The 25,344-nt window shown below is 25.6% G+C and overlaps 1 protein-coding gene across 2 annotated transcripts in view; it reads right to left on the bottom strand.

Moving 5' to 3' along the window:
• Positions 1 to 25,344, bottom strand: part of LOC107441714 (Phosphatidylinositol glycan anchor biosynthesis class N) — a 38,102-nt gene that overhangs the window by 10,503 nt on the left and 2,255 nt on the right. For both annotated transcript variants that reach the window (XM_071179579.1, XM_043047734.2), the window contains exons 2-20: positions 24,956 to 25,176; positions 24,051 to 24,154; positions 21,467 to 21,591; positions 20,015 to 20,142; positions 18,832 to 18,948; positions 17,829 to 17,929; positions 16,827 to 16,975; positions 14,127 to 14,148; positions 13,993 to 14,049; positions 12,474 to 12,553; positions 10,071 to 10,258; positions 9,504 to 9,576; positions 8,396 to 8,498; positions 7,099 to 7,191; positions 4,258 to 4,349; positions 2,064 to 2,114; positions 1,902 to 1,980; positions 1,716 to 1,824; positions 730 to 832 (exon numbers count right to left, since the gene is read on the bottom strand). In XM_071179579.1, coding sequence (XP_071035680.1) covers positions 730 to 832; positions 1,716 to 1,824; positions 1,902 to 1,980; positions 2,064 to 2,114; positions 4,258 to 4,349; positions 7,099 to 7,191; positions 8,396 to 8,498; positions 9,504 to 9,576; positions 10,071 to 10,258; positions 12,474 to 12,553; positions 13,993 to 14,049; positions 14,127 to 14,148; positions 16,827 to 16,975; positions 17,829 to 17,929; positions 18,832 to 18,948; positions 20,015 to 20,142; positions 21,467 to 21,591; positions 24,051 to 24,154; positions 24,956 to 25,176 — 1,995 coding nt within the window. The remainder of the gene's footprint in view (positions 1 to 729; positions 833 to 1,715; positions 1,825 to 1,901; positions 1,981 to 2,063; positions 2,115 to 4,257; positions 4,350 to 7,098; positions 7,192 to 8,395; positions 8,499 to 9,503; positions 9,577 to 10,070; positions 10,259 to 12,473; positions 12,554 to 13,992; positions 14,050 to 14,126; positions 14,149 to 16,826; positions 16,976 to 17,828; positions 17,930 to 18,831; positions 18,949 to 20,014; positions 20,143 to 21,466; positions 21,592 to 24,050; positions 24,155 to 24,955; positions 25,177 to 25,344) is intronic.

Raw genomic sequence — 25,344 nt, 5'->3', positions numbered from 1 at the left:
TTTGAACTCATTATTCTCTACTTTTGCAGAGGTACTGAGACAAAATCTTTAATTTAATATAACACAAAACAATTTTAAAATGTAATCTTAAAAACAAAATTAGAAAACTTAAGAAAAACTATGATTTTAATGAATAAGTCATATTTTTATAATATATATTCTCTTATTTCTTTATTTTATTATCTATTTGCTTTAGAAGTACTTTTGTAACAGAGAGAAACATAAAGATTGTAAAATCAGTAGAGTCTCCCGATCAAGGGAATCTCTCTATAAAGAAATTTTTAATTAGAATGCTAAATATTATTTAAAACATGCTCCATATAACAAAGCGGTTAATATAGAATAATATTTTTTTAAATTTTTGTCAATTTTGAAGAAAGTTAAAACAGAAAAATTAGATTTCCATAATATAATTTTGAGGAATCATAACAATAGGAGAATTTCATGTTTAGATTTATATAACATATAACATGCATTATTTTATTCTTAATTAAAAGTAAAATTTTTTTTTCTTCTGAACTTACCCCTAAACATTTTTTGCAACATTTACCTAAATGATTGCAAAACTTTTCTAAATTCTCTACGGCAAGATTTTATATAGGATACTATCTCGATAGTGAATTTTTAAGATAGGTTCTACTGTAGTTTCTGAAAAATGAGTTTTAATGCTATGGTGCATTTTGTACAAACAAAGTATAACAAAAAACAATTTTGGATTGTAAAGGATACGAAATGCTTAGAAGTATATAAGGGGCAAATAAAGAAGTGGAAACATTTAAGAGACGCGTTAGTGTTGATTGAGAACCAAACAACGGAAGCAATAGAGATGCACCTATAAAAAAATATATATTTTAAGCTACAATACTTCATAAAGCTACAACAGTTAAATATGAACAACAATTTTAAAATTTTAACTTCAAAAAATGCATTCATTTTAACACAAATATGTAACATTTATATAGTTTTAGTAGTGTGGATTTAAGATTATTTTATCAAATGTTAAAGTATAAGCAACCTTTACATCTTCTATTAGAAATTATACTACACAACTTACAAACCATCACAATATTTAAAGCAAGTAGCAACACATAAACTCTTGTAAAACAAATCAAAACCACAAGCTTAGCCTTAGTATACTGTGATTTTCTCAAAAACATAATTATCAAAGAAAATCACATGGTAATACATAATTTAAAAAAAAATGTGCATAAAAAGAGCATCCTTTTTCACCCCTTAAATGTTACTCAATAAGAAAATAAAACTTTTGGATAATAAATTATTCTAACATTAATAAATATGAATGCAGTTTTTTTTTCAATTTTTTTTTACAATTATAAACTTTAGAACAGAACAGCCATATATAACTTCAGCAAAGCAAAAAGACCTTCTGCAACAGTCAATTGTAAGCCGGTCAGGGGATTAAAGCTCTATAATTTTTTAAACAACAGCACACCCTTAGCTTTTACTTCCTAGACTAGATGGTACCTATTGTTCTAAAGCTAGGCTGTTGCCTCAATAACGCTGATATTGAGAATTAAAAAATATTAAAGGAGCTACTGCAAATAAAACTATAAATGAAAATTTTTTCAAATAATGGATATATTTAAGGACTGAAATTACTGCTCAATATAATACAAATCTGAATCAAATAACATATAAAAGTAAATAAAAAAATGAAACAAGATCAATATTCTTAATAAATTTTAATGACTCACCTAATATGAGCCAGGATACTGCTTGATTTATAAATGGTAGGCCAGTTTTCATGGCTATACTTTGAGAAGTACTTTGTACAGTAAAGGTAGAAATGCAAAGGATCACTACCTAAATTAGAATTGAATTAATTTATTTCTAAAAAAAAAATAATATGATATAAAAAAAAGGTTATAAGTGAACTTTACCTGCATTGCAGTTAAAACAACAATTCTATGGGGCTCTCTTTTAGACAATCGATTATTGAAAATTAATCCAGTTTCTGGCCTACATAAATAATAGGTTTCGTAAAATATAATTTTAACATAATATTGATAAAATTTAGCAAACTTTATGATTTAGAAATTTACCTTCTAGCACAGAAAGCAACAGCAAACACAAACAACCATCCAGCTAAGAGCCTAAAACACAAAATAAATCAACTTTTAATTAAAACAACTTATGTATTTATTTACATAATTCAAGTGCCAAAAACAGGAAGAAAACACCCCCAATGAAATACTGTTAAATAATGCAAATTTATAATATATTAAATAGCTCAATGAATATAAAGATTTTTTAAATCTTAAGATGTTAATTTTCAGAAGTTATCATTGATCAGCAACATAATTATTATTTTTTTTGTGTGTGTGCGTGTCTTGTCATAATACGAAACCATTGAAAACACTATAATTGAATTTATTCCATTTCAAAATTGTGATGTTAGGAACTATAAATTTCACAATAAAAAAGTATGAGGAGATCCACGACAATGAATAAATAATATATTATTAGTGCTGCACACTTTAGTTACATCCTTCGAACGTATTTAAAGTGTACAGCCCTTATCTTGCCAAATTTTGGATGAATTTATTTTTAAAATTTTATAATTAATTTTCAAGCATATTTTTTTATTAATTTTCAATTTTTTTAAATTAGGTTATAGTAAAAAAAATACGGCAGAAAAAAACAAAAATCAGAAGAAACATTTTTTTGTAAATATACATGCCAAATAAGAAACTAATTATAACTACTGTACATATTAAGAAAAGATACATGAAAAAGTTATAGAGTGATGCTTTTCAGTTATTCAGTGCTGTTTTTTGAGCTGCTGATTTTTAAGATATTGATTTCTGTTTTTTATGACCAAGATTTTTTTTCTTTTATGATTTTTTAAAAAAAGAAATTTCTTGTACTTTAAAAATGAATTCCAGTATGTTTTTCAATTTTTATTGGTTTCATAAAACCATTTTCTTGACTGAAATTAAAAGATGATAGCACAATCTTAATATATATACTTAAAAAAAAAACTATTTTTTCCCCTTCATTTCTTGAAAATTATATAACTGAACTTTAGGCATCTTGAGATAGAATGACTAACAGCAGCTGCTTCTGGAGAAAGAACTATTTAAAAAATGTGTAGAGTATATCTACCACTACAAAAAAACTATTGCAATTTCCTAGTATATAAGACATGTTAACTCGATTCTACGTTGGGGTACCTTTTCATAGAAGGTTGACATTACCAATATCTACTCTCCCACATTGGTGATCCGGATGCGATGGATGGTCCACATTGGAGGGTTGACTTGCTACTTGTGACTGTGACATTGTACTCCTCACGCTGTTGCCTCTCAGTCTCGATCACACACAACGCATACACTCGACTGCTATAGGCAACACAGGAGCGACCAAGACCGTTAACTTAATACAGCTGTCACGATCAGCACTCAAAAAGTACGGTGTTCTTAATACAGCTCTCTCAGCTTCTCACAAAACAGCAATGAATCAACTAGTGGTATCCCATTCATCGAATTCTATCACAGATAAAATTCTTGTGGGGGAGTACAGTAGTGTATATGGTTTTCTTATGTGACGCGTATTGTGCGAGCTAGACTGTCGTCCAGACGTGGACTATACGGTTAAGGGTTTTGCAAACCTAGGTACGTGTCCACGTTTGGAAGAAAAGAAAAAGTGTATATCTACCACTACAAAAATACAATTGCAATTTCCTAGTATATAAGACACGTTAACTCAATTCTATGTTGGGGTACCTTTTTATAGAAGAAGGTTGACATTGCCAATATCTACTCTCCCACAAATGTTTCACATAATAAATTCATCTTTTTACAACATTATACTAATAAAAACAATTAAGTGAAATGACTATATGAAAATTAAGTTACATAATTTTTAATATTAAAACTTCGCCTTTTTTCAAATGAAAACAACTGAACAAACTAGGCCAATAACTTTAAAACAATACGATTTACATAAAAACTAAAATGTATTTGATGAATTAACTACAAAAAATCGCAGAATCCAATTTTTCTTAAGACAATAAAAAACTTGATTTGAATTAAAAGTTTATTAAAGTAATCTTTGTTTTTCTCCAATAAAAATACTAAAAAAGATAAATTGGTTTTAATATAAAATGCCTCACACATATAATTTTTTTAATTTAAATTTTATAAAATTATGAGTTATTTAAACTTAAATTCAGCACAAAACAGCATTTTATAATTAGAATTATTCTCACTGTCTCATTGTAATTCAAATACTTACACAGAGTTATAATGAGTATCTTTTCCAATGACAGGCATCATAGGAAATATTGATAGTGCAAAAGAACTTAAACACCATGCGAGACTAAGTTTCTAAAAAAAAAAAGATGTCTATAAGAAATTCATATAAACATAATCTGTACAAATCGAGTCAAATAAAGTTTTTTTTTAAAAGCTTTGAATATAATGATTCATTTTAAAAGTTACAAATATTTTTTTTAAAAGTCTACATGGACCAAAAACTAGGACAGCTACAGAAGAATAACTATTATTTTAACTTAAAAACAATAAAAGCTTGAAATAAATCTGTAAATGCAATGTTTTCTTCAAAAAATAGCTACAAAAGAAATCTAAGCAATATTTAATTATATTTTTCAAATGCGCAAACTAGATTGTCTTTAAAGTGAAATTTAATTAAAATATCATAAAATTATTTTATTCTTACAATATTTCATTTGAAAAATAAAGAAAATTAAATATTTAGTAGCATTTACTACAGAAATGTTCTAGATACAATCTTAATAATTATAGCTGCTTGCAAGGTAAAAAAATTTTAAATTAATATTCTATTTAATTTTTAACAGCTAATGAAAATTTCTAACAAATAAAGGGAAAAAATGTTACATAACAGGATATTTCAAACATATTATAACAGGAATGCACAAGCATGCCTTATAGCTAAATTAATCATAAAACAATTTGCTTTTTCATTTTAAAAAGGAATCTTTATTATTTGTTCAAATACCTGACCAACAATTCATTTAGGTTTTAAATAAAAATACAAGTATGTAATTTCAAATAGTAAAATTATGCACAGAACTTAATAGACCAACTATTCCATATACGTGTAAGTTTGTATAGAAAAATTGCAAAAAGAAATTATTTATTAATTTTTTGTTGTTGAATAATATAGAAGAAAACTGGTTTCTCAGCAGGAAAAACAGTTTAAGGTTGTTTTTAGGTGCAACTAAAGTTTAGATTGTTCAAGGTCCTTTACAGCAGAAGATAGATTATACTTCTTCCTTGATCGATGATTTAAGAACACTATTTTTTTTCCATTTGTATTAAACACAGCAAAATTTGAAAAAGTTAATAAGAGAATCCTTAAGTTAGGATATTTTTTATTTTTATATTTTATATCCGTCGGTGAACAGCCGACCCAATTTTGAGTTTACGACTACTAATGTTCAACTCTGTAGCCTTATAATTTTGAACCAATCCAAAAGACAAGGAATCTTTTGGATCAGTACCCCCAGGGATATTGATTTGTTATGGGAACATGGAGGACCTTGCGCCTACACAGATTTAACATGCATCAGTCGCCATTTACTACATAGGGAATGTTCTGCGGCAGGGATCGAACTCACAAACTCTTGGACATGGGCCCAGTGCCCTACTCACTAGGCTATCTTGGTCCAAGTAAGGATATTTACTCACAAAGATAGTAGGAGTTGTATTAAGGTATTTTTTATTATAGAACTTTGCCCTAACATAATCCTACAAGAGCTTTTAATGGCACATTTTCCTTATATATGCTATTTGAAAAATAGAGATTTTAATATGTAAATGGCAGTGATTTAACAAAAATGATTTACATTTAAAAGCGTGTTCAGTTTAACCATATTTTAATAGCCTGCTAGTTACATTAACACACATTTTAGTAAAACATTCAGTTAGTTTTCTTATGTATGCTGTTTAGAAGAATTTCTGTCAACACTAGACAAAAATAGAAAATTAGAGAAAAATCAAGAAAATAATCATCGGAATTTGGGCTTCCATTCATGATATAGTTTTTTAAAACTGGAATTATATTATATAGTGGTGATAGGAAAAGGTTTTACTAAAGGTTATGAAGTTTGATGCAAACAATTGCTTTGATACTTTAAATAATCAACATGATATTGAAGAAATAATAAGTTTACCAAAAAATGATGATGATGGTGATCTCCAACATTTATATAGTAATCTATATTTAATTGATTAATCACAATGGGTGAAGTTAATCCTTTGAAAAATATAGATTATTTTCTTGAAAATAGAAAGTCGAATCATTAAAACAAAGTTATTGTGGGATGAAATTTCTTTTTCTAGTTACTTACTCAACACAGAACTTTTTATTTTTAAATTTTTTTTTCTTACAGTATATAAAAAAGTTACACAAATAAATAAAACTTACAATTAATAAAAAACTGCAAAATTGAAGAAAAGAAAACCCAGTGGAAACATGTCGCTCTTCCAAGTACCCCTTCACTACACTCCTGACATGTACATAAGGACTTGAGATTAAAGCAATAGAAGTGACATGAGAATTAAAAAGCTCATTTATCATAATATTTACATTACATCCCAGGGTGGGCCATAAGATCTTCTGTTAAAGATTTTTCCAGAACAATTAATTTGAATTGTCAGTTTTTTACACCAATCACTCTAAAGTCTGATGACGCAGAATCAAGCTGTTTTTAATTTGGCCTTCCTCTTTTCCGAAAAGCTAAAGGATTAAAATCAATAATATTTACTAAATTTTTTTCATTCATTTCAACAATGTGAGCAGCTTAGTACATTTTTTTATTTGAAATATCAATTCTTTTTAAAAGTTGTATAATTTTATAAAGTCTTTTTTTATTTAATTTAATTTTAGGAGCTTTCTTTTACTGGAGATTAAAGATACATATTTTAAGATGTTTCAACAAAAAACAAGGTACAAACATAGAAAATAATACAATGTGAACTTATTTCATAATTAATAAATTAGATATACCTACTTAATAAAAAATAAATAAATAAGTAAATAAAAATCTATTAACACTAAATATTTAAAATTATTAAAAACTCAGTATCTTACTTTAGGACAATGCAACTCAGAAGACATGAATGGCCAAAAAGCAATAGCCCAAAGAATGAAAGACAGTATTTCTCTTTTGAAGAAAGAAATAACCTAGATGAATCAATGAATTAATTTATGATTAGTGTTAAAGTAATTTATGGATACCAAATTTTACGACAATGCCTAATAACTATGTATTAGATTCAAGTAAAGAGAAATTATTAGTGACAAGCAACTAAAACATTGCACAATGTGAATAAAATGTCATAAAATTAATAAAGTCCTACCACAACACATGTGAAACTTTGGCAAGCAATAATAACAGCAAATATAAATACTGTGTTCAAAAAAAAAAAAAAANAAAAAAAAAAAAAAAAAAAAAAAAAAAAAAAAAAAAAAATCCGCAATGAAAGGAATATAAAAATATATTACAGTTAATTGTGTATTTTTTTCATAATTACAATAACAAAAATATAATACTTTTGCAGTGCAGTGATTCTACAAAAATATAACAATAGAAAACTAATTCATCAAAAGGAAAAAAGTATCATAAATTCTTCCTAATCAGCATTCGAGCAGAATATTTAGCAAAATTTAAACACATCCAATGGGATATCTTTTTGCATCACATCAAGACTTAAATACTTTCTATACTAAATTTTTCTTCCTCTTCATACATAATATTGTCTTCACTATAGTAAAGGTGCCTTAGTAAAGATATAGATCACCTTTAAAAGTGTGCAAAGTATGGTAAGCCTTTTTTAATGTCGCTTATCAATGGGTCATACATAACAAAATAAGTGGTATATTAAAAGGAAAATTTCAAAATAACAGCTATCCAAGTAAAATGAAATTCAAACCAAAAACAATAATTGAAGTAGTAATTCAGTTTCAAATTCTTGAGAAAGTTCAACCCAAAAGTAAATTATATTATGTAACTTATTTGAATTAAACATTAAAATCATTTTTATTAAGATTTTATAAGATAATGATTTTAATGAAATTTGATAATATATTATTGGAGATAAAAATAATGAAAACAATATAAATAAATAAAGTCAAATTTTTAAGCATATATAGGCTTTTCTCAACAAGCTGTAATGATGAGAACATAATTAAATTTATATGACAATCATAGTGTCATTTCATTTAAAAAGTATTTCCTATAAATATGAAATCATCTATAAATATAAATAGAGAAATAATTTTTAATAAGAAATAATTTTAATAATTTTTAATTAAGAAATAATTTTTGTACATAATAATACGCATATCTATAATACTAATAAGAATACTTCTAAAAGTGAATTCTTACCAAAAATTCCATTCCAATTAAGCTGATAATTAAAAAGCCAATGAATTTGTAGAATGTATTTCGACGTTCAAGATGCAATCTGGCAGAGTAAAATATTTCCAAGCTGCAAAATAATCGATTTATTTTGTACAAAATGAACAATATTTTAACATTAGTTTAAATAAGTAGCATTTCTTTTATAATGTTACTTTAAAAAAAATACTGCAGACAAGCACAAGCAACATAAATTATCATAAATTGAAAATTTAAATTAAGTGGAAAGCTACCACAAATAAAAATATTCAGGAAGATTTTTTTAACAAGTAAAGGTACTATATATGTTTGTAAAAAGGTTATATTTTAATGGTAAATTGAATGCTACCTTTTCACCTTGAAGTGAATAAAACATTAACTTCGATGAATAGGTAATATTTAATAAATAGCTGCTATTTTATATACAAGAAGTCTTTTTTTTCTTTTGCAAAGATTATTGATAAAACAAAGATCTATTAAGTTTAGGTGGAAAGATCTAATCCATTGCATATTTAGGCTCACTTTTAAAGTAAATAGAGGTTCTACAGGGTGTTCTAAATTAGCCTGACGGATTCAAAAACTTTACAAACAATCAAAAAATTTAAAAAATAGCAATTTTTGCAGCAGATTCAAAGCACATTAAATTTTTTTCTGCTTACAGAAATACTTGTTTTAGTTCAAACTTTTTTAACAGATGAGAGTATACATACAAAACTTTTAAATTAAGAAGAGAAAAATTGAAAATCACATCATTTCTGAAACCTTTTAATGAATAAAAATTTATTTATAATATATTTGAAATGCCTCTTATTAACTGGATATAAAAGTCCTTAATTGGAGAACCAAATTAAAAAGCAATCAAATTAAAGAGATTGCAGTTTCATCTGATAGAAAATTTTTGAACTTAAACTACAACTCTAGATAAAAAAATTAAAAAAATCATGTCCCGTAACTTTAATTTTTTTTAAAAGTCAAGGCTGCTTTAACATTATATATTTTTTGAAAGCTGCCAGTCTAATTAAGGATAGCTCGCACATAAATCAACACCATAAAACAAACATCTATTATAAAAACACATTTTGGAAATGAAACTTACTTCAAATTGACCATAAGCCAGATGAAAACAGGAATCAAGAAATAAATGTAGTACATGAAAGGAGAATTTTGAACTAAAAAAAGTACAATAAAGCAATTAAAGTACAAAAAATAATATCATATGGATAATAATAAAGAAGTGTTTCATTAGTTTAGGTAAACTATATATACTAACTAAATAAATAGCTAAAATATTTTCATATTTTGAAACAAATTTCTATAAAAAAAAACTTGTAGGTGTAGTTTATAATGAATTTTTAATCATTGTTGAAAAGAGAAAAAAATCATCAACCTTTAAAAACAGTTTTTGAAAACAAGAATATATTTATATTTAAATAATTTGTACATTTAAAATTTTTGTTTAACTTAAATATTATAAATTTTAATTGACTATTAAGAAAAAGAATCAAATATCATTTGTTTTATTAATATTTCAAGACCACTAATTATAAAAAAAATCAAGTTTTTTAAAAAATGTATATTTTTATCAGCATAATAAAGACAGCTATTATATCTATGTAATTTCAACCATTTTTTTAAAATAACAATAAGCACGAAAAATTCATACCATACAGGAGGAAAAATATGAGAAATCCTATAAAACCATATGATAGAACACATTTGACAGTAAAGAAGTTTTCTTCCTCGTTTATAATACTTGATTCAATGGATTTGTGACCAAAGTTTGTATAATCTCTCATTAGCAGCACGATGACATAACTCATCCATCCAATAAAGCCAAGAAATATACTTATGCTAGAAGAAAAGATGTTATTTAGAAAACAGTCATTGAACTTTTGCTAGAATAACAAGTAGACCAGAAGTGTAAGTAAATGGTTAGAGAATACATTTTAAAATGTAAGGACATTAAGAGCGTTTTTTGTTTAATAAGTTTTGTTTAATACGTCAGTTTTAACCACTGGAGAGATGACTGGAGGTCTAGTTACAAGGGAAGACAAACCTATAAATTCTTTAAAGACCCTAGCATAAAGCACCTGCAGGCCAATTTTTACTTAAACCAGCTCCTTACTGGTCATGGACCTATCAACAAAAATATTTTAGGAAATCAGCTTCATGCAATAACTGTGGAGTGAGACAGGACATTAAACATCTAATTAAGCACTATCCAGGCACTTTGTGGAACCAGCATGAATAACTACGAAGAGGAACACCAATTCTTTGCTATATTGGGTTGCAGGAAAATTGTGATTCAAATTAATAAGACAAACCCTCGAGGACATTTTAGCCCCAGATCAATTGACCCCAGTCATGAACCCCAACAATAGAAGATGTCATCATCATTTTATACTGATCAACTTTTAGCCTACATTTTGAAATTTTATCTACTTGTGATTCTAGACTTCATCGACTACTATTCAGACTTTTACTTTTAGACATTTACAGATAGGACTTTTAGTTCTCATTGATTTTAGTTTTGAGATTTTATTTTCATCTCTTGTTTCCTTATTATTATAATCATTTAATTCTCGACATTTACACCGGCGCTTTTAGCTTTTATTGCTTTGAAAACACGTTTTTAATTGTCAATATTTTTAGTTAATTCACTTTTAACTGATCACTACCACTGTCATTTGGCAAAATTTTACTGTATTTTTAGTTTTTAGGGTAATTTTTTAATGTAATAATTTTACTTTTTATCTCCGTATATCTCCCTGGAGTGGGTTGGAGTTCTACCTATCTTAATATGTTTTATAATGAGAATTTATCATATTATCATACAAGGTATGTTCAAAAAGTTTGGTGAATGGCTCCATAGTAGAATAAGCAAGCTGGCTAGGATGTTGTGCACATGCATTATGAGACACGACAACTAGGACTACCATCGTTAAAATTATAATAGCCAAGTGAAATAAAGTTATTTTCAAATTAAATAAAACAGCAACAAAAATGAGTGGAATGTTACTTAAAGGGTACAGCACAGAAGTAATGAGTAAAAAGCGTGTTTTGGAGTGGTTTAAATGTAAAAGTGCTCTGAGAGATATCAAAAGCACTTGCTGATAGTTTCCAGGTTAACCAATGTTTGCTGTAGCTAATGATCCATCCTTAGTAAGCATGCACTTTTAAGCTTTTTGTAGCTTAGAAAGCATGCACTGTTAAATTAATTTTAAGTAGTTTTAGTTACCTAAATAGATTTAAACAAATTATATACATAATGTAAAATAAGGTAATCTGTAAACTTTACTTATAAACACATATATGGTTGATTTCAATATTTAACTTGGCATATGCTACCAACTAATAATAGTATCTTATAAATAGTATCTTTGACAGCCCATTCATTCTGTAGAAGAATTAATTCACTTCAAAGTTAATATCATCATTGTCACATGCTAAATTAGTTTTCAATTTTTACATTTTTAATGAATTTTTATATTCTTTAAAAAGTGAATTTCTGATAAAGATGATATAGCTTATAAATGAAGCTATTAAAATGTCAGCATAACCCATTTATAAACAGTAAAGTATAGTAAAATCTCATAAAATGCTTTTTTAAAATGTCTTAATTCTGAACCTAAAAGCAAAAGTTTAAAATGATTATAATTTCACACCATTTGGGTATGGATTCAAAAATTATAGTAATGAAAAATTATATTTAGTAGTAATAAATAGCAAAATAAATTAGACGTAAAATTTAGTAGTAAAGTAATAATAAAATTTAGTAATAATAAAAATTAAAATAAACAAACAAAAGAGATTAGTTTCCAAAGCATATTTTGTGATAACTATAAAAAACTTCACCTTTTTTTTTATAATTTAAAAAGCGTTAAAATATACTGAATCTTTTTTAAAAATATGAATTAGAGAATTCTCTAAATAATACTTAATATTAACTTCAAAAATATTCAAGTAACAAAAATTTTAATTTTTCGCAGAAAAAATGAAAAATAAATGCTAATGCCTTTCCATAATTTTCTGTAGATTAAGCAATAAGAATAAAATAAGTACTTACCAGAGTGCTATTCTGTCATGTCTTTGGTAATAATTTAACCCTTTTAGAGCCAATTCAATTAATTTTAAACCCACTTGAATCTGAGGAAGAAATAAATAAAATTATTTATTTGAATTATGCTAAGTCTCTGTTGTGAAGTAAAGCTTGTGCACAGTGTGCAAAATAAAAAAGATAACTTTAATATCTTTTGATTGGATTTTTATTTACTAAGATATAAATCTTAATTGTTAGAGAAACTAACCTTAAGTATGATAAAATATTTGTATACATGATATTTTAAGATAAGAAATCAGACAAAAAAAAAAAAACATGTATAAATTCAAATTCTTAAGTCAAAATTATTAAACAGGAGGTAGGAAAAATAAATAACCATTACTACACTAATTCAAATTAGAACAGCGCACAAGGCAACTAAAACCAAATTCAAATTATATAAACTAGTAGCAATATAAAATTACTTAAAAATGATTTAAAATTTTTTTTAAAAAAATATTGTAAAAATAATATTAAAATAAAATTAATATTAAAAATCCCCTGATGAAGTGCTGCTCTGTGAACACACAATTTTATTTATCTCAAATCTTATAGATCTCAAAAATATACGCCTACGCGTTTTACCCTTATCTCACCCCCACTCCACTTTGCATCTCTGTCAGAGAGGCAAGCATTCGTTCACTCAAGAAATTCGAACAAGGAAGTTCACTTGTCAGCTCTCTCCTGAGCTACCTTTCATTGTTTACGTCTACTGCAGCGCAGTAGTCATAATAATTTTCTTCGTGTACATAGTTAATTTGTTTTATTAAGTTTTGTTTAATAAATGTTAAATCAAACCACTACAGTCCACTTTCTATTACATACAATGCACAACATGCTTTCTCTAAATATAGATATTTTTTATTCCATGAATTTGGATTATATCTTAATGTGTGAAAATATAATTATTAAATCAATAGTTCATTTTAAAAGAAAATTTGTTAAGTAATATCCTTAACAAATTAAGTTAAAAGTTATTACTTACTTAAAAGTATGCCTTTTTTATTGAATTAATTAAATGTACCTCCTCATAAAGGAAAAAGTAAAGTTAAATTAGGATAAAAAGATTATTTGTAACATTTCCTGGAATTACACAAATACAAGATAATAAGTTTCAACACTAGCTAGAAAAAAGATTAAGCTAGAAAAGGATATGTAAATTATTTTGCAATTATGCAAAAAGTATTAGATAATTATCAAGTTAAAAACTAAAAAGTAATCTTTCCCTCCTCAATTAGATATTAGAATTTACTAAGTTAAGTTAATCATCAGTAAAAATAAACGGTATAAGCAAATGAGAATTTAGAAAAAATAGATAATTAATCTTGCAATAATGAATGGTATTAGATAACGGAAAGTTAAACCACGTCAATAAAATGCTTTGGCTTGTTTGTTAAAACTAATAAAATATAAATACTGAAAAAAAAAACTAATGTGAAAAATTAAGTGAAAATGACATAGTTCTACTTTAAGAAATAAAGCTTACAACATCCTTATATCGATTTTGCTTCAAAAGAGTGTCCACCATTGCCATAAGTTCTCCCTATAAGAATAAAAAATAAAGGTTTATATAATAGTATAATAAAAATAAAAATGAGATATCTTTATGGAAATAGTTACCTGACGAGCAGTCGAAAGATCTCTAAAAGAAAAATTTAATCATTTATTAGTAAATAATGAAATCATAAGAATGAAAATTAATAACTTATAATAATAATTTATAAAAAAAAATATTAAATAATTAAAAAAATAAAAATAAAAAAAAAATGTTTTTTAAACAGAGATATTAACAGATATGAATAATATACATGAAAGCGCAAGGATTTTTCATAGAAATATTTTTAGTACTACTCATTATATATAAAGCGGCTGAAATTGCATTTGATTTTTAGGTATTGAAAATTGAATGAGCAGCTGAGTTTTAAGAAAATATTTGTTGAATGTTTGCATTGAAATGTTTCTGAGTAACTTAAATTTTAGATATACAAGGAAATCCAAGGTTGAGGTAAGTTTCATAAAAATTAAAACGCTTTTTAAAAAAATCAGTGATATTTGTTAAACTTAGTTGGGGTTGAAATTAGTTACAAGAGTCAATTAATTGTTTTCAGAAGGTTTTTTTAAAATTTAGATTTTGTGCTCGCAGAAAATTTATTATTTTATCTAAGCCTGGATATCAATATTGATGGAAATTAAAAACAGTAAAACATCCAATTAATTTGCTTGAAGTAAGTATAATTACTAGGTTGAAATTGGGTATTTTTTTTATTTGATTAAAATTATAACGCTCCTTCTATCAAAATTCATAATAAAAACCAGAGTTTCAGTTAGAATATTTATGAAAAAATTAATAAATAATAATAAAAAAATGCTAAAATGAACAAGACATTTTTGCTTTTTAGCTAGAGCATTTCACTAGATTCCATTTAAAAAAAAAAGAAAAATTATGAAAAGAATCACATTACACCTTTCGTAAAATTCTCATGCCTGTTAAGCAGACATGGAGGAATGCTAATTAAATTATAGAAATAACGAGAATTCTTTGTCATAAACAAAAAACGAAATTAGCAAGAAAAAATATAAAAATTCTAAATTCTACACATCAAGAAAGCTTGTTAAAATTTCAAAATTTATTTACAAACACAGTGTATATAATACAATTCTATAATAAACTACATTTTCCCATAAAGTGCATAATTTTGCATGTGTAAACAATAAGAATTGCAGTTAAGAAGTTTCTATAACTGAGCAAAAACTAACTTTTAACATTATTTACTAATAGTTAACAATTTCAAAAATCTAAGCAGATTAAAATTGATAAATATTTTTGTTATTAGTTATAATGCTCTAGAAAATTAAAATTTTTTTTCTCCCTAAACAATAAATACTTAATTTTGTGTTTTTAAGTATTCGTAACTAAATATTATTTAAAAGCCTTTTAAGATTGATCTGTTCAAAACAAATATTAGCATGTTTAGTAGGTAAGTTTAAAGATATGTGAAAAAATGATCCGTATATAACACAAAACTCTATGCAAAACTTCACATTTTAAGGTTTGCGTTATGGAACTTAAAAGTCTTTTAAATAAAACATGCAGCTTTCACGTTTTAAGGTTTGTCTTATAAAACTTAAAAGGTTTTTAAATAAAACGTGAAGCTTAGTGCTATAAAGATCTCCTACTGTAAAAATTTAAAAAAAAAATAATTACAGAATAGCATGTTTATAAGCCTTATAGTATTTGAACAGTTTGCAAAACTTATCTGTTTTGAGGTATCATAAAAATTTATAGTCACAGTATCTATAATATTATTACTAATACTAAGCATCACCAGCATCAATATTTGTTATGATTTTCTTATGACCCCCAAAACATCTAAGTATCTATTTTGATCAAGAACTTTTAAACTTAGATAACAACTCACTTAAAGCTCCAAAAGAATAATGGTATTGTATTTTCTTTCTTCAACTGCATCTGTCTTTGATAATTGGCAAGAATTTGACGAGCATTTGTTAACAAAGAGAGGGCTTTATGAGGCCACTCTGTGTCTAAATATTCAACAGGTAAGATTCCCTAAAAGTACAAAACAGGCATAAGAAAACAATCAAAATACAGAAAGAAAAGAAGATTGTAAAACAATTGAAATTCATAAATGTTTGTATTCATAAATGATGAAACAGACAGGGCAGAAACTTTCATTGCTTAAAAATAAATATTCATGAATTATAATTGGGAAAATTTTGATCATTTCAGATTAAGAATAAAAATAATTCAATACAATTCTGTTATGAGCTATCCATCATCAAGTTTGTATAGATTTTTTTTAATGGTACAGAAAAAGCTCAGATTTTAGATTAGAAATCTAAAAATAATAATTTAAAATAAAAGAAACATATTTAAAATGCTTTTTAAACAAANTTAGCATGTTTAGTAGGTAAGTTTAAAGATATGTGAAAAAATGATCTGTATATAACACAAAACTTTATGCAAAGCTTCACATTTTAAGGTTTGCATTATGAAACTTAAAAGTCTTTTAAATAAAACGTGAAGCTTTGTGTTATAAAGATCTCCTACTGTAAAAATTAAAAAAAAAAAAATTCTAGAATAGTATATGAATTTATATTCATAAGCCTTATAGTATTTGAACAGTTTGCAAAACTTATCTGTTTTGAGGTATCATAAAAATTTATAGTCACAGTATCTATAATATTATTACTAATACTAAGCATCACCAGCATCAATATTTGTTATGATTTTCTTATGACCCCCAAAACATCTAAGTATCTATTTTGATCAAGAACTTTTAAACTTAGATAACAACTCACTTAAAGCTCCAAAAGAATAATGGTATTGTATTTTCTTTCTTCAACTGCATCTGTCTTTGATAATTAGCAAGAATTTGACGAGCATTTGTTAATAAAGAGAGGGCTTTATGAGGCCACTCTGTGTCTAAATATTCAACAGGTAAGATTCCCTAAAAGCATAAAACAGACATAAGAAAACAATTGAAATTCATAAATGTTTGTATTCATAAATGATGAAACAGACAGGGCAGAAACTTTCAATGCTTAAAAATAAATATTCATGAATAACGATTGGGAAAATTTTGATCATTTCAGATTAAGAATAAAAATATTTCAATACAATTCTGTTATGAGCAATCCATCATCAAGTTTGTATAGACTTTTTTTAATGATACAGAAAAAGCTCAGATTTTAATTCTTTTAAAAATCTAAAAACAATAATTTAAAATAAAAGAAACATATTTAAAATGCTTTTTAAACAAAGACGTTGAACCAATAAATGCAATAATCATGGGTTCGTCTAGGTTTTTCTGTGAGGTACCTATTTTGTGAAAATTTATACATAATTTGTGAAAATTAAAAATCATATTAAAAAATCGACACAAAAATATGGTTAAAACATTGATTTATCATTTCTTACGAGACACAAAAATAAAATTTGAAGAAAAAGTATTTTGTGAAACTACCGTTTTTTCCTAAAGTTGAATTTGTGAAGGTACCTCTAAATGGTAGTAAATTTGGCTTGGACAGACCCCTGATAATAAAGTACTAGCTTAGTTGTACAACTACTTTATTTTAAGAATATGAACTTATGTAAATTGAGTCAAAATTCTAAATCAAATAAAATCTGAAATGTTTCTCTGAAATAGAGACAAATATTAGATTCTCAATTCAGTTAAATTTACATGTCTAATCAATTAGTAAATTAAATAGCAATATGAAAAAAAATTTTTTTTTTTGTTGATCAAGTATTTTTAAGACTAACACAAACTGCAAGAGTATTTAATAAAAATAATAACTCACCAATGAGTTAATAGGGAAAGGAATTCCAATTAAAGTGGAAATCAAAGGAGCAATATCCACTTGATTGATATCGATTCTTTTAATCTGGGCAAGTTTCCATTCTGAAATAGGGGACATAAAATTTTGTTCTACATTTTAATTTAACAATCAAAACAAGTAATGTAATTGAAAATTTTCACTCTTAACTACTATAACATGCACATACACATTAAAGTACATAAACATCTAAATTAGCTACTTTTTCAATTACGCTCCTTAACCGCTATTGCGCAAAAGAGCATGTGGAAGTGTAACATCTGTAAAATGATATGTCAAAGATGTGAATCGAACATATCTGTTAATATAGATATGTTCCATAAAAAAATTTCATTTTAAAACTTGACGTCATATTTTTTTAATGATAAATCGTCATATGAAAAAAAATTTTATTGCTTATTTTTAAATTATGATCAACTATTTAACAAAAATGCACTTTTAATTTTACTCGCAATTAAAAAGAAAAAAAACTGATAGACAGCATTAAATATTTTATGTGATATAAATTTTGTTACTTTAGAAGTCATAGTGTCGAAAAAAATATAGTTATGAAAATCATGAATATCAGGATAAAAAGCAATAAATCAGGACAATTAAGGAAAAAATATTTTTCATCAGGACAGCTACAAAGCCTACAATATGACAGTTTACAAAAGAAGAACTCTAATTCGATCTTCGTGAGCAGTCATTCAAATCCAAACCTGTTATAATTCAGGAAATTGTATATCCAACTTTAACTTAAATTGTGTTATAATGGGTTTATTATGGGTTATCCATGTGGAATTCATGAGAATTATGACAATGCGAAAAAATAAAAGCTTAGTTACTTTCAATCAAGCAGTTCAATAAAAAAAATTTCTGGGCCAAATAATAATTGAGAAATATCAAATACATTATTGTTAAACTTATAGTTAACTTAAATATGTCAAAATTAAATATAACAGAGTGAAGGTGCAATATTATCAACCTTCAGACAATCCATCATGATAAATATCTTTGCCTTCACCCATAGGACCTCTGATTCCAGATCCCCATGCAACAAAAGGTGTGTAGGTTTCTTGAGTATCACCTGAACCATGAGAACCTGAAAAATATCAAAATAAGTTACAAAACAATTATAACATCGAGAAATACTTGTAACAATGCTACAGGGAAGAAACAGCTATCAATACCAATTAAATAAGAACAATGTTGAATTCATTAATTTATTACAAAGTTTTATTTTTCTATCAAACTAAACACTTAAAATAATACTAAATTTTAAAGCAAAAAATAGCGTGAATAAAGCACAAATGAAAGTATGTAAATTGGAAATAGCAAAGTTGCATTTGACATTTAGGTACTGAGGAAGGTTCTTGTTTATCGAACTGAAACTATAGTATTGTCAATTTATGTACTTTTATTTGTGCTTCATCCATATGGTTTTTAATTTAGTCTACATAGCACAAAGCATGCCCTTTCCTGCGTTGAATACTTAATTATGTTAAATGAAAATAATTTCAAGGTAAAAACTAGTAACATTTTTTAAACAAGAACAATATTTCATATTTCGAACAGCAGTTCCAAAATTCCAAATTAATTATTAATTATAAATGAACAGATAGATAACAATTTGATCATGATCAGAAACTTCATGCTTCAGGAGCCCGAAACATGTTGACCATTCTTCCGTTTTAATTATTTTAATTTTCAAGTACATAATATCGCTTCAGCGTTCTTAGAATTATTAATTGCAGGTATAATACTGTTTAATGCTCATATGATAATAATACTATTTAATTTGACGTTTTAATTGAACAGTATTATTATTTCTACAAATTTGTTAAAAACCATTTATTATATCTTTGCACTTTCTGTTTACAGAAAACTAACAAGGGATATACAATTATTAATTTTAATAAAATAAATCAGAAAACAAAAAAGTAAAAGATAATTTGTATATATATATGAGGTAATAAATAAGGAACGAAAAACGGAAATTTAAGAAGATTTATTTATATACATATTGGCATATTTAAAGTTTAAAAGTTAGTGACTGTTTTTAAATGGCTGAACAGGTTTTCTTTATTATAATGCTCAATTCTAAGAAATTATTCATCAGAAAAATTTTATACAACATAAATAACTTAGAGAAATATTATATAACTTACCCCAATCAGTCATTCCATGATCTGATGTGAACACATAAGCAGTTTTGCCATCATTAAAATAGCTGTCAATCAAACCGACACATTTTTCAATCCCAGAATCCACTACTTTAATATTTCTTATATATTCTCTATAAAAAATAAATAAATAATACAACTTCAAATTTTTTTAGATTCCTTATTCATTTAGACAATGCATAGTTTGTAATGAAGAAAATATGAAAATGATAGTAGAGTAGAAGTAATTTCTACATAAATTTAGAGAAACACAATTAACAACAACAAAAAGTATAATAAAATAAGCATCTTCCTAAAAATATATGCTTTATTTTTAGTGCAACATTAACATACACTGCAAAATTAAAAGTATCACTATATTGCAAGAAATAATCAGTTTTTTTTAATAAATATTAGGACAAAGAAATAACTTTATATACAAATAATAATAATTGTATTCAATCCCAGTTAACTACCATTAAAGCAATTTTATTTGCTAAGATTTCAAAACAAAAATTTTTCAGTAGTTTGATTTTCTCAACTGATGACAATTTAAAAATTTTTTAGAAATATATTGCTTTAAATTTTAGAATTATCAAGAAATTTTAAAACTGAAACAATATATTTCAGTTACAGAAATTTATAACTGTGAGAGCAAATTTTACAGTTGGGCAAGACTCAAAAGTTTACTTAAAGGTGGTATTAGTACAGATTTTTTTCCGCACATATGGTTAATTTTTGAGTGATTAGATCATTTTATAACATCATAAAAACAACAATTTAAACAACCGAGTTGTAGTTGATGCTCAACATAACAATCCCTTTACCTCCAAACAGACGTTTCATAATAATGAGGGGTCATTGTATAGTAAATGAAAGAAAAAAAAAAGATAAATATTTTCTCATAAAAGTAAATTAACAGTTAAACAAAATATAATGCACAGCTATTAATTTCCAGGACTGGTGGACCGGTTTAGTAACTCCTGAAAACGTTAAATAACATACCCATTTAATAAGTTTTCAAAGTAATCTTTAGCTGTCTTAGAAAATCTTCATTCTTAAACTTTTTTTTTCTTCTTTTTTTTGCTTATTTTTAGTTTTGGGGGTAATGAAAATGAAACATTTCCCACTTTAAAAAATTTCTGGTACGCTTTTTCTTCTTTTAACTTCCGAAACTGGAAAATTTATAGACAGAACAAGGTTTAAAGATATTGAAAGCATTAAGGGAACCCCAATGAAAGAGCTGAAGAGCATTTTGAAACAGAACCTTAAATAGAAGTGCATTACAGCAGGTGGAGGTTACTTCAAAACAATTTAAATGGAAATGTAATTTAAATAATATTTTCAAGAGCTGTCTGATTAGTTTTGAAAGTAAATAGCAGCACCATGTGATAAAAATGTATGTAACTGACAAATAAGTTGAAAAAGGAAAATGAGGTAGCTTTGCTTCAAACTTACTGGGAACCAGGCTTATATGAATGACCGCTAATATCCATTCCCAGCAGATGCAAGAAAAAGATAATTTTATCTTGAGCCAACATACTTCTCAATGCTGAATCAGTTTTTGACTTTTCCAAAAATTCCTAAACAAAGAAGACACACATTTTATAATATTGTCTTTCTGACAAAAGTGCATAGCAATAATGACAAAAATAGTGACTTAAAATTTATAATAGGAAGAACAGGTGGTTCAGATTTGTCAGAAAAATTATAATTATTATGTTAGAGAGAGAGAGAGAGTATACCAGACACTCTTTGAATTTCCAGCTGCAGAGTGCTTTTAAAGAAAGCATCCATCCAAAATTTACATAAATTTTTCAAATTCTAAAGTATAACATAATAACATTAATTTCAAATATTAATAAAAGTTACATTAATAAAAATATAACATTAATTTCAGATTCAAGTTACTTTTAGTTTCATTCTATAAGTAAATACAATTTTTTTTTCTTTCCTCCAAATTAAATAATAATTTCTTAATTTTCACTTTTCAAAATGTAATTTTAAATTAAAAGCTTTATAATCATATTGTTTTCCTTTATTTTATCAGTATATAATTTGTTAATAATGCTTTATTTTTAGTTAAAAAAATTTCTAAAATATAAAATTGTTTTACTTTTAATTAGAATGAAATAATGTAGGCTAGTTAGATGAACATTGATTTTTTGAAATTAATTATTAAATTAGTTTTTTTTTTTATCTATTGGGTTTTCTTTTATTGTTTTGTGATTGTGTTTTTTTCTGTCTTAATTTTCCTTGCTTGTAATTTTCTCAATACTTAACTTAAATTTATGTCAAATTTGAATAAAATTAGAAATTATAATATTGCTTATAACCTCTCCTATCGATAAATTAAAATCATAAATATATGGAAAAAAATGTTTTTAAAAAAATTTCAATATATTGTTTTTTTTTTTAATTATCATTATTTCAGTTTTAAATTTTAGCGATTACATTTATATTTGAGTTAGTTTATTTTTGCTTTCTAAAAGTTTTTATTTCAAATGTAATATTTTTAAAATTTTTTAAAATATTAACAAAGTAAAAATTATAACACATAAATTAATATTAATATAAATGATTTAGTTTTTTTTCTATTATCCTATAAAAATTTTGAAATTTTTTAAAAGCTTCAAATTTTGACTTTATTTTTAAGACATTACTTTTTAAGACCTTCATCACATAAATTTTAATTTTTAAGTTTTATTTATTCAATAAGTTTCAGAATAAATTTTTTTGGGTTATATATTAGGTGTACTGGAAATTAATAAATTTATTACATTAAATTGTACAATATATTTTAAATAGTTTTTTTGTTTTAATCAATGATAGAAATGTCCACATTATCAGAAATCTTTGGCTTACCCAGCCTACAAAATTTAAATGTTGGATTGATGAAAATAATTTGTATTCTTGAGCAAAATATTAGGAACAGGTATTTTTGAAATGTTACAGTGATCAGAATACATGGAAATTTGATTGTGTAAAGTCGGTTAATTATGATGGGTGATTAAAATAGTCCTACCTTTATTCAATTTTACATGATTATTCAAACAATCAATGAAAAATTTATGAATGGGGGTGGATTAATGAAAGAAAGAAATGTACTAATGTTTATCATATAAATTTAGCAGTGAATTCACATAATCAAGTAAGAACATCTGTATACATCTGATTAATCCAATATGCATACTTTTGAGCAATATTAAGTTCTTTGCAATATTTTGTTCATGTCTTGTATGTTGCCGTACTAAAATATGAAGCAAAACAAAATGATATAATTTATTATCCAAGTTTTTTGATCCTTATGAAATAAATAAATTTCAAAATATAAATAGGTAAGATTTATAATTGTATGCAAACAATACTTCTTACATTTCAGAATACCAGGCATAAATGATAAGTAGGTAAAAATGTAAATGCATATAGATATCTATTATTTTGATTGCTCTTCTGGAATTTCTTAGGGTAGGACATTTTTTTTTTTTTTTTTTTTNTTTTTTTTTTTTTTTTTTTTTTTTTTTTTTGCTCTATGGAATTTAAATAAAAATACATTATATATGTAGTGTGTACCACATTTTTATAAAAAAAATAAATAAATAAAATTTGTAGATTAACTTATTTTTAAAATTATGAATAAAATTTATTTTACTTTGCATACATTTATTATTATCCTTAAAGTAGGGAGGCGCCAAGAATATTTTTGCTTATAATTGAAAATTAGCACAGACTGGTCCTGATTTGATAACTCTCTGCATAACATTTTTTAGTACTGTTCTAGATGAGATCCTTAGTTATCAACTGTATAAAATTTAGATCAATAACGATAAACAAAATTGCTTAAAACACAACAGGATTTATATATATATATACATGAAGATATATAGATATGATAAAGAAAAGATAAGAAGATATATGTATATATATAGATACATCTGTACACAAACAAATGTAATTGTATTTCATTACTAGATGGCTTCATTTTCAATAAAAAATAAAATAAAAAAACACTTTCAAAACATTTAGTTACCAGTTTACAAACCTCAAGTTTTTTAAAAACCCATTCATCTAGGTGATGTGGAGTTGCAGAAGCAAAATCTTCTTCAGCTGGAGAATACATATCGATGAGAACATTTTTCTTTTTTCCTAAAATAAACAATTTAATTAAAAAATAAAATTAGAAAGAATTTAAGAAGATACAGGTTAGTTTAATTGAAACAAGGAAATTATTAATCTGAAATGAATATTATTTTAAACATTTCTCGTGTTTAAATATAATATTTCAACGAAATTCATATAATTAACTTAAGTTTTGATTGTTCCAGTAATTAATTGAGTTACAGTGAAAAACCATATTTCTGCCTAACTAAAAGCATTTTCAAAACAAATTTATTGATTTAGATGAAATTAGATAGAACCCTCCTTACTCTTTTGTAAAACAGTATTGTAGATTCATCCAGCTTTTATTCAACACATTATATCTGGCCGACTTTGAATGAAATATTTCATATTTATTTTCAACTATTTTTATAAATTACACAGGGTACTTATTTGCTAGTTACCAGATGCAAATTCCGACGTCCAAGTGGCAACCAAATTATAAAAGTTTTAAGAAGGAAGATAAAATTACAACTAAGCTTAATTAATTATCTTAGACCTGCTAGCAACAACCATTATATATCTAGTTTTAAATAATAATCGCCCATTTTAATAATTGATTGATGTAAAAAAAAAAAAAACTTTCATTAGAAGCATTGCCTGAAATTCTACAAACATTTTACACTTCCAATTTCAAAAGAAATTGTTAGGTCATGAATTCAAACCTATGCCATATGATCAAGTCATTGATTTTAATTCACTGATAAAGAGAAATGTACATTTATGCAAGTAAGAATATTAAAATTAAATAAATACAATTATATTTTGAGGATTTTTTTGTATACATACCTTTACTAAACATTGGCAAAATATCTGGACTTCCCCAGGCCCACGTATACCTGCTCTCATTGAAGACTGAGTCGAATTCAACAGGATTTTCCTTCCATCCTTTGGTAACAGCACTGACATCCTCATAAATTCCAGCAATAAGAGCCACATGGCCAGGACGAGATTCGGTTGGAACACGTGTGTGAGATATACCCCAAGCTCCAACATTAGTTATTATTTCTCTGAAACAAAAAAGGATATTTAATAACAAGCATTAAAAAATTTCTTTCTTTCTTGTAGTATGCTTTTGGGTCAAAATAAAAGAGTTTTTTTACGAAATTCTGAAAATCTGGAGAAAAAAAAATACAGTCTTACATTTTTTAAGCTGTAGAAAGCAAAACTTAGCTTTG

The sequence above is a fragment of the Parasteatoda tepidariorum genome, chromosome 4, assembly GCF_043381705.1.
Source record: "Parasteatoda tepidariorum isolate YZ-2023 chromosome 4, CAS_Ptep_4.0, whole genome shotgun sequence".
NCBI lineage: Eukaryota > Metazoa > Arthropoda > Arachnida > Araneae > Theridiidae > Parasteatoda > Parasteatoda tepidariorum.
Note: the sequence above shows the minus strand (reverse complement) of the source record. Positions and strands in the feature narration are given on the sequence as shown.